The following is a 14,143-nucleotide window of genomic DNA, read 5'->3' on the forward strand; positions in this document are numbered from 1 at the left end:
CAAAATGTTTCATTATAACTTCTTTCACATTGGGAATGTATTATATCATTGTTGCTTTATACAGAAGGACACCCTCCATCCTATGCATTATTGTGGAAAAACTTAAAGGTCATGATTTTGGCCACAAAAAAAAAACTTGTAAGGTTTACAAGGCCCTACAAAACTGTTAAATTTTGGACAAAAAAAAAGTTCTCAAATGCCAGTCAGGATGCTCATTATGGATTCCCAGAGCTCAAAAATATGCTATTCTCTGAAGTTAAAAATGGTAGTGTATGGATTTTTATGCTTATTAAAATGATTTTCAAAATGTTTCTAAAAATTCCTTTCACATTGGGAATGTTTTATATCATATTGCTCCCTGCAGAAGGACACCTTCCATCTAATGCATCACCGTGGAAAGAATTAAACTGTTCATGATATCTAAATTGGGGCCAAAAACTCAACAAGTTCTCAAATGCCACTCAGGATGCCCATTACGGAACCAGAGCTTGGAAACATACTTTTCTCTGAAGTTAAAAGTGGTAGTGTATGGAATTTTATGCTTATTAAATGATTTTCAAAATGTTTCATAATTACTTCTTGGGAGTGTATTGTATCATTGTTGCTTTATACAGAAGGACACCCTCCATCCTATGCATTATTGTGGAAAAACTTAAAGGTCATGATTGCGGCCGCAAAAAAAAAAAAAAACTTGTAAGGCTTACAAGGCCTTACAAAACTGTTAAATTTTGGACAAAAAAAAAAGTTCTCAAATGCCATCAGGATGCTCATTATGGATTCCCAGAGCTCAAAAATATGCTATTCAGTTAAAAGTGGTAAGTGTATGGATTTTTATGCTTATTAAAATGATTTTCAAAATGTTTCTAAAAATTCCTTTTTTCACATTGGGAATGTTTTATATCATATTGCTTCCTTCAGAAGGACACCTTCCATCTAATGCATCACCGTGGAAAGAATTAAACTGTTCATGATATCTAAATTGGGGCCAAACACTCAACAAGTTCTCCAATGCCACTCAGGATGCCCATTACGGAACCAGAGCTTGGAAACATACTTTCTCTGAAGTTAAAAGTGGTAGTGTATGGATTTTTATGCTTATCAAAATGATTTTCAAAATATTTCATAATTACTTCTTTCACATTGGGAATGTATTATATCATTGTTGCTTACTTTAGGAGGGACAGCCTTTGTCACTTACGCATCATTGTGGAAAGAATGAAAATGGTCATGATATTTTGTTTGGTGGAAAATTTAAAAATTTGTAAGGCGATATGAATAGTCTTACTAAATCAAGTAACTTGAACAAACAAAATGTTCTCAAATGCCAGTCAGGATGCTCTTTACCGATTCCCCGAGCTTGGAAACATACTTTTCTCTGAAGGTTAAAAGTGGTAATGTTTGGATTTTTATGCTTATTAAAATGATTTTCAAAATGTTTTTCATAACTTCTGTTACATTGGGAATGAATTATATCATTGGTGCTGAATTTAGGAGGACACCCTAAATCATATGCATATATTTATGGAACAACTTAAAAGGTCATGATTTTGGTAAAAAGTAAAACAAAAATCATTAAGCTTTAGCATTACAAAACATTAAATTGGGACAAATATAAAAAGGTTCTCATATGCCAGTCAGGATGCTCATTATGGATTCCCAGAGACCAGAAATTTGCTTTTCTCTGAAGTAAAAAGTGTTAGACTATGGAACTTAAAGCCTCTAAATATTTAAAATGATTTTTAACATGTTTGATTATAACTTCTTTCAAATTTGGAATTGATTGTATCCATTGTTGCCTAACACAGAAGGAAACCCTCCATTTCATGCGTAATTGTGGAAAAAAATTAAATGGTTATGACTTTGGCCAAAAATGAAAAAAATCATAAGGTTTTAGCCTTACAAAATCATTAAATTTGGACCAGAACGAAAGTTTTCAAATGCAGAAACATGTATTGAGTTCAAATGAAAGGATAAAATGAGTGTGGCCAAAAACAAATTGAATCACAAGGCTATTGCCCGTTACATAATAAATAATTGGGATCAAATCATTTTAGAAACAGGTCATTATTTTGGCAAATAATTAAAAATCATCTTAAGGAAAACAAAATAAGGTATTTATAAGCATGTACAATATCATTATAGTTTAGACAAAATATGAAAGTTCTAAAATAGATTCACAGAGCCCAGAAATGTTCTTTTCTCTGAAAGTTAACCTTCTAAACATTAAAGTGATTTTCCCCAAAAAATATCTATAACCTCTTTCAAGGTAGGAACAGATCATATTCATCTAATTTAATTCAGAATGACAACTTCCAATCTAGGTATAATATTAGAAAGAACTAAAAATAGGTCACGATTGTAGCCACAGAAAAAAAAATGGAGTTAAAGGTGGTAGTCTTTAGAAGTTTTACCCTCTTAACATTAAAGTGATTTTACAAAAAATGGCTATAACTTCTATCAATGTGGGAACAGATCATATTACTTAATTCAGAAGTAATAATAACTCAGAAGTAATAAGTACTCAGATGTAATAAGTCAGAAGTAATAATTCAGAAGTAATAATAACTTAAATCAGAATGACAACTTCCAATCTAGGTATAATATTAGAAAGAATTAAAAAAAGGTCAGAATTTTAGCCACAGAAAAAATGGAGTTTTAACCCTCTTAACATGCCACTTTTAGCTTCAGAGAAAAGCATAAAATTCTTGGTGCTGAGAATCTAAATTGAATGATTTTGTGTTATATGAAATCATTTTGATAATTAGGGACTACCACTAAACAAATGCAAACCAGGGCTCTAGGAATCCATAAAGAGCATCCAGACCTGATAATTGAGAATAAAAGACATTCTATGCATAATTTTGGAAAGAATTAAAACAGTCATGATTTTTGCTAAAGAATTAAAAAAAAAAGTTATAGGCTATATGTGGCCCTACAAAACTTTCAATTTGGCAGAAGTTTTCAAATGCCATTGTTGCTTTTTGCTGAAGGACACCCTCCATCCTATGCGTAATTTTGGAAAGGCCTTAAAAGGTCATGATTGTTTTCAAATATTATCAAAAATCATTCAATCATTCAATTTGGACAGAAGTCAGGATACTCATAATGGCATCTCAAAGCTCAGAAATGTGCATAAAATGATTTTCAAAATTTGTCATAATTTCTTTCAAATTTGGATTGTATTATATGATTGTTGCTTAATTCAGAAAGACACACACCATCCTATGCATCATTGTGGAAATACTTTAAAAAGGTCATGGTTTAGCTAAAGAAAATCATAACTTAGTTAATTTAAATTTAACTTAAATTTAAATTTACAAACTTATTTAATTTGGACCAAATAACAATATCTCAAATACCAGTCAGGATGCTCATTATGGATTCTCAGAGCTAGGCCTCTTATAATATTAAAATAATTTTATGGTTTTAGAGTAACAAAACTGTTAAAGTTGGACAAACAAAAATAGAAAGTTCTGATGTTAAAGTGTTAGTCTTTGGAACCAAAAGCCTCTAAATATTAAAATGATTTTTTAAAATGTTATATTATAACTTCTTTCAAATTAGGAATTGATATAATTGTTGCTTAATTCAGAAGGATACCCTCAACTTAAAAGTTCATTTTTTTGGGCCAAAAAATAAAACAAAATTATAAGGTTTCAGCCTACAAAACTGTTAAATATGGATGTTCATTATGGATTCCAAGTTAAATAGTTAGTCTATGGAACTTAGAGCCGCTAAATATTAAAATGATTTTTAAAATGTTTTGTTATAACTTCTTTCAAATTAGGAATTTATTATATCATTGTTGCTTGTGGAAAAAACAGGAAGGCATGATTTGCCACAAAAAAAATCATTAGGTTTCAGCCATGCAAAAATCATTAAATTGGGACAAACAACAAAGGTTCTCAAATGCCAGTCAGGATGCTCATTATAAATTCCCAGAGCTCAGAAATATGCTTTATACTGAAACTAATAGTTGAAGTCTATGGACTGTTAAACCTCTAAATATTAAAATAATTATCAGAATGTTTCATTTCACTTCCTTTCAAATTGAGAATGTAGCATATTATTTGAACTTAATGCAGTAGGACAACTTCCATCCTAACCATAATTTTGGAAAGAATTAAAAAAAGTCTGTGATTTTAACCAAAAGCTAAAACAAAAAAATCATCAGTCAATAATATTAATAATAATAAGTAATATTTTAAGCGCATAATCAGCAACATTGCTCAAAGCGCTTTGCAAATGTAAAACCTAAAAACAAATAGTAACAAAAACCTAAATATTAAATATATAGAACCAATAAGGCATAAAATGTAAAAGCCCAACAATATAAAAAACACTCGTACTAAACGATAATAAAAAAAATACAACCTGAATGCATACAGTCCAAAACAATTTCAGAAGTATGTAAATAGCAAAATAATTTTAAAAACTTAACAAAATGCACAAAAGATTAAATCATAGTCTATGTTTATAAATATAAATAAGTATGAGAAACAATAGTACAGAAAACAATTATTGTAAAAGCCTAAAACAGATAGTAATAAACACCTAATGCTAAACGATAATAAATAGAACCCTAAATTCGGTCGAAAAAAAAAACCTTTCAAATGTCAGATAGAATGCTCATGATGAGTTACCAGACTACCACTTTTATCTGGATAGAAAAGCAAATTTCTGATTTTCTAATTTCATTTAATTTTACAAAAATTGATGGAATGAGAAGAACCATTCCCACCTTGAAAGAAATTCTAAAAAAACATAGAAACTGCATAGTAAAGCATATTTCTGAGCTCTGTATGAAAACATGGGAGCATCCTGACTGTCAATTGAGAACTAATTGGGTGTCCTTCTTAATTCAGCAATAATGATATTCTCTCTCTAGTTGACTAAAAGTTACAAGGACCCAGTTTGAGAATCATTTTATGGTGTAAATTCCATAGACTGCCACTTAACTTCATAGAAGAGTAAACTCAAGCTCTTGGAATCAATTATAACCATCCTGACTGGCATTTGAGAACTTTTGTTCTCCAAATTCACTAAATTTGTAAAGTTGCAGCCGTATGGCCCACATCATGACCTATTTAATTCTTTCCACACATGTGCATTAGATAGAGGGTGTCGTTCTTATTAAGCAACAATGATATTATTCTTAATTTGAGAGAATTTATAAATGAAACATTTTGAAAATCATTTTAATAGGCTAAATATTCCAAAGATTACCACTTTTAACTTTAGAGAGAAGCATATCTGGGCTCTCGGAACATTAATGAGCATCCCGACTGGCATTTGAGAACTTTTTTATGTCTGAATTTGATGAGTTTTTATAGCTAAAGCCTTGATTTTTGGGGGAGGGGGGTCAAAAATCATGACCTTTTGAATTCTTTCCACACATATGCATTGGATAGAGGGTGTCCTTCTTATAAAGCAACAATGATATAATTCATTCTCAGTTTGAGAGAATTTATAATGAAACATTTTGAGAATCATTTTAATATGCTAAAAATTCCATATGCTACCACTTTTAACTTCAGAGAGAAGCATATCTGGGCTCTGGGAATCCATAATGAGCATCCTGACTGGCATTGAGAACTTTTTTGTCCAAATTTATTGAGTTTGTATGGCCAAAGCCTTACTTTGGGGAGGGGGGAGGTAAACATCATGACCCTTTTAGTTCTTTCCACACATATGCAATGGATGGTGTCCTTCTGGTTAAGCAACAATGATATAATTCATTCTCAATTTGAGAGAATTTATAATGAAACATTTTGAGAATCATTTTAATAGGCTAAAAATTTCATAAACTACCACTTTTAACTTCAGAGAGAAGCATATCTGGGCTCTGGGAATCCATAATGAGCATCCTGACTGGCATTGAGAACTTTTTTTGTCTGAATTTATTGAATTTGTATGGCCAAAGCCTTACTTTGGGGAGGGGGGAGGTAAACATCATGACCCTTTTAGTTCTTTCCACACATGCATTGGATGGAGGGTGTCCTTCTTATTAAGCAACAATGATATAATTCATTCTCAATTTGAGAGAATTAATAATGAAACATTTTGAGAATCATTTTAATAGGCTAAAAATTTCATAAACTACCACTTTTAACTTCAGAGAGAAGCATATCTGGGCTCTGGGAATCCATAATGAGCATCCTGACTGGCATTTGAGAACTTTTTTTCTGTTTCCAAAATTTAATGATTTTGTATGGCTATAGCCTTATGAGTTTGTTTTTTTTTTGGCCAAAATCATGACCTTTATAGTTCTTACCATGCATATGCATTAGATAGAGGGTGTCCTTCTTATAAAGCAACAGTGATATTATTCATTCTCAATTTGAGAGAATTTATAATGAAACATTTTGAGAATCATTTTAATAGGCTAAAAATTTCATAGACTTTCACTTTTAACTTCAGAGAGAAGCATATCTGGGCTCTGGGAATCCATAATGAGCATCCCGACTGGCATTTGAGAACTTTTTTTTTGGTCCAAATTTAATGATTTTGCATGGCTATAGCCTTATGAGTTTTTTTTTTTGGCCAAAATCATGACCTTTTTTTAGTTCTTCCTACACATATGCATTAGATAGAGGGTGTCCTTCTTATTAAGCAACAATGATATTATTCATTCTCAATTTGAGAGAATTTATAATGAAACATTTTGAGAATCATTTTAATAGGCTAAAAATTTCATAGACTTCCACTTTTAACTTCAGAGAGAAGCATATCTGGGCTCTGGGAATCCATAATGAGCATCCCGACTGGCATTTGAGAACTTTTTTTTTTTGGTCAAAATTTTTGGGATTTTGTATGGCTTATAGCCTTATCAATTCTCTTTTTTTTTTGGCCAATTTTTTTTAGTTTTTTCTACACTGTATAGAGGGTGTCCTTCTTATTAAGCAATAATGAGATTATTCGTTCTCAGTTTAAAGAAAGTACAAAGACACATTTGAAAATCATTTTATTAGTGTTCTGACACTTACCTTCATTGAAGAGTATACCCGAGCTCTTGGAATCCATAATGAGCATCCTGACTGGCATTTGAGAACATTTTTTTTTTTCAAAATTTAATGATTTTGTCTGGCCAAAGCATCAAGATTTTATTTCTCATTTTTGGCCAAAATCAGAACATTCACAATTTGAAATAAAACACAAGGAAACATTTTGAAAATTGTTTTATTATGTGAAACACTTACAATCCCAAACCCTGCCACTTCATTGAAGAGTTTACCTGAGCCCTTGGAATCCATAATGAGCATCCTGATTGGCATCTGAGATTTTTTTTGTGTCCAAATTCATTGATAATGTATTTCCCCACCCCACACCCCCCACCCCCCGACCCCCAATTTGAAAAATAAGAATAATTTGTTAAAAGTTGGAACATCATACTGTAGCTCTAGGAATCAATAATCAAATATATAAATTAAAACATCAGATATAGTCCTGTTTAATTCCAACCAATCAGTTTTAAGTAATCTAATCTAATCAATGGTCTAATCAATCTCTCCTACAGTGAAGATATTAGTGATTCTTATTTTGATATTTTTATAATTTTCTTGACATACAAACTATTAGGCCGGGTTGTCAGATGGACAACCAGTCAAAATCCGTAAAAAATTTGCCCCTAGCTTACATCGTAGCATGAAACATCAACAGACAGGTACTAGCATTCACATCTTGTTCAGATTACATATTAAGTTGACTGCATATATAATAAAATATATATATATATAAATATGTTTTTTAGACTCTTCCATTCAACGTGAGACTTGCATCATCTATCTCCTCACGAATCAACCCGTTCTGCTTGTCCTCTCTCTATCCTCTTTCAGGAAGATACACGTCGCTCTCTGACGTCTGGAGTTATGGAGTACTCCTCTGGGAGATATTCTCCAGAGGTAGCACTCCGTACCCCGGCATGAATAACAACGAGGCCAGAGAGAAAATAGAGGGCGGTAAGTACTGAAAAACAATGATTGAGGAATATGAAGTCACCTTAACCTTACCCTCCCCCTTTAAGGAAAATAAGAATATTGGCCAGATGAACTGGAAAATAATAGTACTCACTGTATGCAATTCAAATTACAATTAAAAGATGATATATAATAGATAACAAAAGTTACACCAGGTGGTCCTCAGATGGTTACTATAGTTACACAAGAAAGCCACAGTAGGTATAATAGAGGGTTTCCAAAGCTGTACCAGACAGTTAATGAATTATTCTTTGGGGGATTGGAGGGGGGGGGGTTAATTTTTGTAAAGCTGTAACTGCTTCCTTCTTTTGTCCTCAAGAAAAATGCCACCTTAATTTACGTTAGATACACTAACTACTGCTAGTTACATATATATATGAATGATACAAATGATGTAGAAAAAAGTCTGACATTCTTGGAAATATGCCTAAAATGTCTCGTTATTGACTACTACCATAGCGACTGTTAGATGCCTGTGCCAGTTTGTCGTTGTCATGGTTATAAGCCTATCTTCTCCTCAATTTCAGGCTATCGGATGAACCAGCCTCCAGAATGTCCAGATGCCGTCTGGGAATGGATCCAGGCCTGCTGGAGGAAAGAACCAGAGGACAGACCAAACTTTTCAGAAATCAAGACAGCGATGAAGAAGATACATAAAATATTTAAATAGAATGTAATCTCTTTGTAAAAAATACAATTATTTCAACATCCAATAGTGTGAGATTCAGTCTGATACAACTCAAGGGTACAGAGGTGAAAAGCCACCATCTTTACAAATCTATTGCCAATGTTTGCTTAGGAAACATCCCAGAAATATGGCCGCCGATAACGTGAATCCTGAATAATGTGATTGAGAATGTTTCACGTTATCCGGTGTTTCCTGGTGAAGAAGAGAATGGATTGTATGGTTGCATGGTTCCCCCATCAAACACTGGATTCTTGGAACGATTGGAATCGATAACAGATTCAAAATGGATTATACATAGCATGGCATTTACCTACGTTTAGTTTGTTCAGGACAGTACTCACCCAATCATCGTAGAATTGCAGTCTTGTTAAGAAATGATCTATTTACAAATATTTGTCACCCTGTAGAGTTAATTGTCATTTATACAGTTTGAAACAGTTTTGATTAAGTAAGTGTACCTAAGTAAGTGTACCTAAATTCCAACTGATATACATTTATGGTAATTCTCGTTAACTATTTTGTCGTGGGATGACACCAGGTCCTTTATTTAAAGGTGAGATGTTGTTCGTTGTCACATTGTAACGGCCATTAGCATATTTACCACAGTTACTCTGATATAGTAGATGGCAAAGTAAATTTGATCAGTGAAACAACATATATCTTTGTGTTCCAACTCTTTTTTTTTCTGTATCAGGAAATTTCAAATAATTCTTATAAATTAATTGGCAACAAAAAAGTTTGATCAATAACATCAAGGGAAATATATTTAATGAGTTTTCAGCCATGTTGGAGACACAAGCTGCTTCTTTGGTATTTGGTTTTGCAGTATTTGCTTTGCAAGAAAAGTTTGTATCACACTCTTGGACGGTTTGGAGTCAATAGCTGGATTATTGATTTGAAACCTTTGAAAAAATTTGAAGAAAAAAAAGATGAACATGAGGTTCATATTCAAAAGTTAATAATTATTGTCCTAGGGTGCACAAAACAAGGTATTGATTGTTCAACATATTGAAATTCATACAGGCAAAGATTGGTTAGTGGATCAATAACATCAATTCAATTCTCATAATGAAATATACAGCTGTAATATTGTCTTGCAAAATAACAACAATAGACAATAGAAAACACATACTGCTAAATGGTTACTCATTACAATGGGGATATATGAATTAGCTCATTGCTGGATAATTACATGTACTGCTAAATGGTCACTAATATCAATGGGTCTACGAAATAGCTCATTGCTGAGTAATTACACATACTGCTAAATGGTCACTCATTACAATGGGTCTATGACATAGCTCATTGCTGGATAATTATATGTACTGCTAAATGGTCACTCATTACAATGCATTCTCATTACAATGCCAACTAGGTCATTGGTTTGTATTAAATCCAAATAAGTTATGGATTGAGTGCTCATAAAGATGGCTATTTTTGCAACATTTGAAAAGAATTACATTTCCTTTCTATTTATTTAAGGTTAATGGGCGTTTCATGCCCTCCCTAAAAATTGAAAGTCAATATGTCACACATGATAACTTTTTCATTTCTGATATCTCCTCATAATTTTGCAATATTTATATGTATCCCAGAATTGCTTGGAGGACTTTTGTCTCCTTTTCTGCCATTGTAGATATTTTGTTTATTACCCAGGAATAGTTTGTATTACATTTTGATGGACCAACATTTCATAAAGTTTTTTTTTCTTTTGTGTTACAAAGTTAATATTTTTTACCTCTTAGACTACATTACACACTTTGTGTTTTACTTTCTGTTCTTCGAGGGTAACAAATTTGTTGTATCAGAAAAAGAGTTCCTTGTATTTTCACTTCCTTCTAAGTGTGTTTCAAAAAACTTGATGAAAACTGCGGAAGTAACAAAAATGTATATATGCCTTTATCAAAGCATTATAGGGCATGATGTTTCATTTCCTTACAAGAATTAACACAAGCAGAGCTGGAGAAAATGTATACAAATGAGTTCTAAAGCCATGTATAATTTTGAACAATAATGCAACAGGTTAGCTACATATTTGTATCAATGATTTCTGTATTGTGGGGGGGGTAGTTTTTTCTACCCCCCCCCGTGGGGGGGTAGTTCTCGTATTAAACAAAATAATTCATTTCACCTCATATGAATAGGACTTACAACATGGGAGGAAAGGAATCAATTGCTTTTAACCAAAACAACAACTTTTTTGAAGCAGTTAAATGCTTCATGCATTTGAAGCTTTATGCATTTAATTATAAATTTTATCAAACCTGCAGTGGTTAAAGTGGTTAACAAATCCATTGACCTTCCATATTTAGCACTCAGACATTTTTCATATTTTAGGCACAGAAATCACATTGGTAATGTTTGAAATTGTTCCACTTGGAATACATTATTTGAGGTTAAAGTTGTCTAGTGAAATTAATGACCTTCATTGGTATGGGATTTTAGTATCTTGACAGGGCAGAAATTTGTTTAAATTTTCCTCAAAATGCACCTTTAAACATCTGGACATGAGCAAGATGCAATACGATATGTATGTTATGTTCAAGATCTCGAACAATAGCAAGATTTTTTTTTGTTTTTTTTGTACATTTTTATCATTTTTAACAGTGTTCTGTTTTTTTCTGGTAAAGGGAAATCTTAACTTCACAGATATATATTATTTTGCAATCCTATGTTATTATTATCAAAAGTAAACTTTTTAATAATTATTTTTCTACAAACATGTGAAATAGTTCTTTCTTTTGACGAAGAAATCACAGAGATGGGCTTTTAACTATTTACTTCCAAGTTTATCCAATCATGCAACATATTTAGAATATTTCCCTCTTAATCTGTTTATGTAAATAACAAAGGTTACTAGATGAGTAAATAGTGATTGGGGGTGGGGGGGGGGGGTAGACGAAGATTGATGGGAGAAAATAGGAACATTTGGTGCCAGTGACCAAGGTTTGTAATATTTCATACACTGCATTATATCATTTTGTAACATTTGATTTCAACATTATTAAAGGAAAATAAACTTGAGAAATATACAATCATACATTCCTTTGTTATCATTTAATTTACAGTAACACCTTTTATTTATTGTTTTGAGAAGAGAAAGATTATTCACGACAAATGGTTCTAAAAAATATGTGCTACAGAATAGTAGTTTGAGGAATGAAGCAAAGAGCATTAGTGACCATTATTTCATTTCTAGCACATATAGGTGGTTAAGCTGATGTTCTTGAAGGTTGTGATAAATTCATTTATTTCTCTTCAAAAAATTTCTTGCTTATATTTCATTGCATATTTTCTAATTCCTACCACATCATGTTTGGCCACTATTAGCTTGTAAATAGTTTACCAAAGTATTGACAACTTCCATTACAATTTGTTAAATTAACCTCACAGTTTAGCAAGACTCTAAAAGTTTAGTAGCAAGTAGTTTTAACTATTTTGCGGTAATGTATATATTTTATCTTACAGATTCTCAAGGTTATCTACCTTACTATTAATCCCATGAAAGGTGATATTATAAACACTGCTTCAAATTATAAATTTTATAATTCTCTGGGTCTTTGTTTAGGCTCCAAATTCCTGGTAGGTCTAGAACAGTTCAAAAGTTTTCTTATTTTAATAATTTCCATAAATTCTTATCTTCGAAATAACAAAGGAAATTTGAAGCTTTGGGCAGTTTTCTTCATGCCTTTTTTTTTGGTTTTACTTAAGACTTCCAGTGGGATAGCTAATTAGTTTCCATCAAATAGAGGAACTTTGCACCTTCATACTGAATCCTTCTTCTCAGTTTTCTCTTGACAAAAAATACTGTGGATTTAGTCTTGGCCTACAAAACTTGACATGCCTTATATACACCCCTCCCCCCCCCCCATGTGAGTACCATGCTGAAGTCATCCCTCGAGTGATTACACCAGGGAGTTGTTATGCTCCATAACAACTCCCTGATTACACCACTTGCTAGCCAGGTTTGGAAAAAAAAATTACTTCACAGTTGGAACAAAACAATGACCTTGTTTAGACTCAAGTAACCAATGAGGTCATTTGATACAAATTTCAATAGTGTTGTAATAATATATAAATAATGAAAGAAAGAGAACAGAGTTCTCATATTTTACTGACCTGTAATGTATGTGCGGAGGATGAGTTCTTGAAAGTGTCAATCATCAAAGGAGTCTTGTTAACCGCACATGTTTCTTCTTCATAGTCACATGCATAGCTAAGTATCAGTATTTTAAGACAAGTACTGAACTCCAGGGATGGTATTAAGGTGATATTAGTATAAACTAACACAAAGGTTAAGTAAAAAAAAAATTATGAAATGTGTCAAACCACATAAAAGTTGCAATTGATTTTAAAAGAGGGTTACAACAACATCCAAGGTTTCCTCAATAATCTCATTCAAGGTTAACTAAACATGGATGTGTCCAATCCATTTTGATGATTTCAAATTGAATTACCATATATATGCATGCAACTAAATATGTCACTGTAAAGCAGCACTCGCGGGGAAATTCTCCATTTGTCACATGATCTAATATATTATACAACCAAAACTTGTGTGTTTCCTGTAACTTAACAGGTGATATAATAAGCTATTTCCTGTCAGACATACAGACATAGACAATACTCACACAGTAGTATTGGAGTTTAATACTCTGTTTGAAAATTTAGCCATTGAACACTCGAATGTGGATTAAATGTTCTTGTTTGACAGTCGACAATGTATACACTTAAGAGCTTTAACAAATTCACAGGAAGTTTCCCTCCCACCACATGCCCTCCAATCTCACCCTCCCACCTCACACCACCCCCCTTCTTGAAGAAATTCAATTTCAGAGAGAGTAACACTACCTTTCTTTGGAAGCTACTGTACTTGTGTTAATTCAGACTTCCACATATCATCCAGTATATGGTACAAATATCTATTACATATGATGCGGATCTAATCTACACCGACCTCTTCATCTGATATCAACTAGATATATTACTCACAATAACTAATTAAACCTTAAGACAGTATAAATCATAATGAACCTACAGAAAGTACATGTAGGGAGCTACAACCTTAAAGTAACAACTTCCTGGTGTACATGTAAGTTTTCATAATTAACTACTTCTTCAATTATGCCGGATACAACTAACTGATTTGTGCTCATGTGTATAACCTACTTGTTCTTTGAATAGTAATTGGGGCAGTTGTCATGGTGATGAATCGATAAGTTAATACCTGATGAACGCAAAGTGATACTTTCCTAAACATGAAGATAATGATTATAGCACACACCAATTTATATATTATATATATGCATCTACATTTAAATATATTGTAACGCTGTTACTGTTAACTTATGGTGCGACGCGGGAGTTCTGTGTGGAGCCATTGAGGTAGTTTATATCCCGTTTGGAATTACATGGGGATTATCTTTCTTGGCATTAAGTAGACCAGTTTATATTGTTACCAGATTATGGCTTTTGGGGA

At 32.4% G+C, this 14,143-nt stretch overlaps 1 protein-coding gene across 6 annotated transcripts in view; it reads left to right on the forward strand.

Moving 5' to 3' along the window:
* The window catches only part of LOC139966931 (tyrosine-protein kinase Fer-like), a 323,597-nt gene that overhangs the window by 66,236 nt on the left and 243,218 nt on the right, over window positions 1-14,143 (forward strand). For 3 of the 6 annotated variants that reach the window (XM_071970425.1, XM_071970428.1, XM_071970429.1), the window contains 2 exons: window positions 7,836-7,958; window positions 8,504-8,932. The exons of 1 other annotated variant lie outside the window; for it this stretch is intronic. In XM_071970425.1, coding sequence (XP_071826526.1) covers window positions 7,836-7,958; window positions 8,504-8,646 — 266 coding nt within the window. In that variant the 3' untranslated portion in view covers window positions 8,647-8,932. Of the gene's footprint in view, window positions 1-364; window positions 4,402-7,750; window positions 7,959-8,503; window positions 8,933-14,143 lie in introns of those variants that run through there. 2 more of the 6 variants (XR_011792797.1, XM_071970426.1) reach the window with 2 other exon arrangements.

Source organism: Apostichopus japonicus, chromosome 4 (assembly GCF_037975245.1).
Source record: "Apostichopus japonicus isolate 1M-3 chromosome 4, ASM3797524v1, whole genome shotgun sequence".
In the NCBI taxonomy this organism is placed as follows: domain Eukaryota; kingdom Metazoa; phylum Echinodermata; class Holothuroidea; order Aspidochirotida; family Stichopodidae; genus Apostichopus; species Apostichopus japonicus.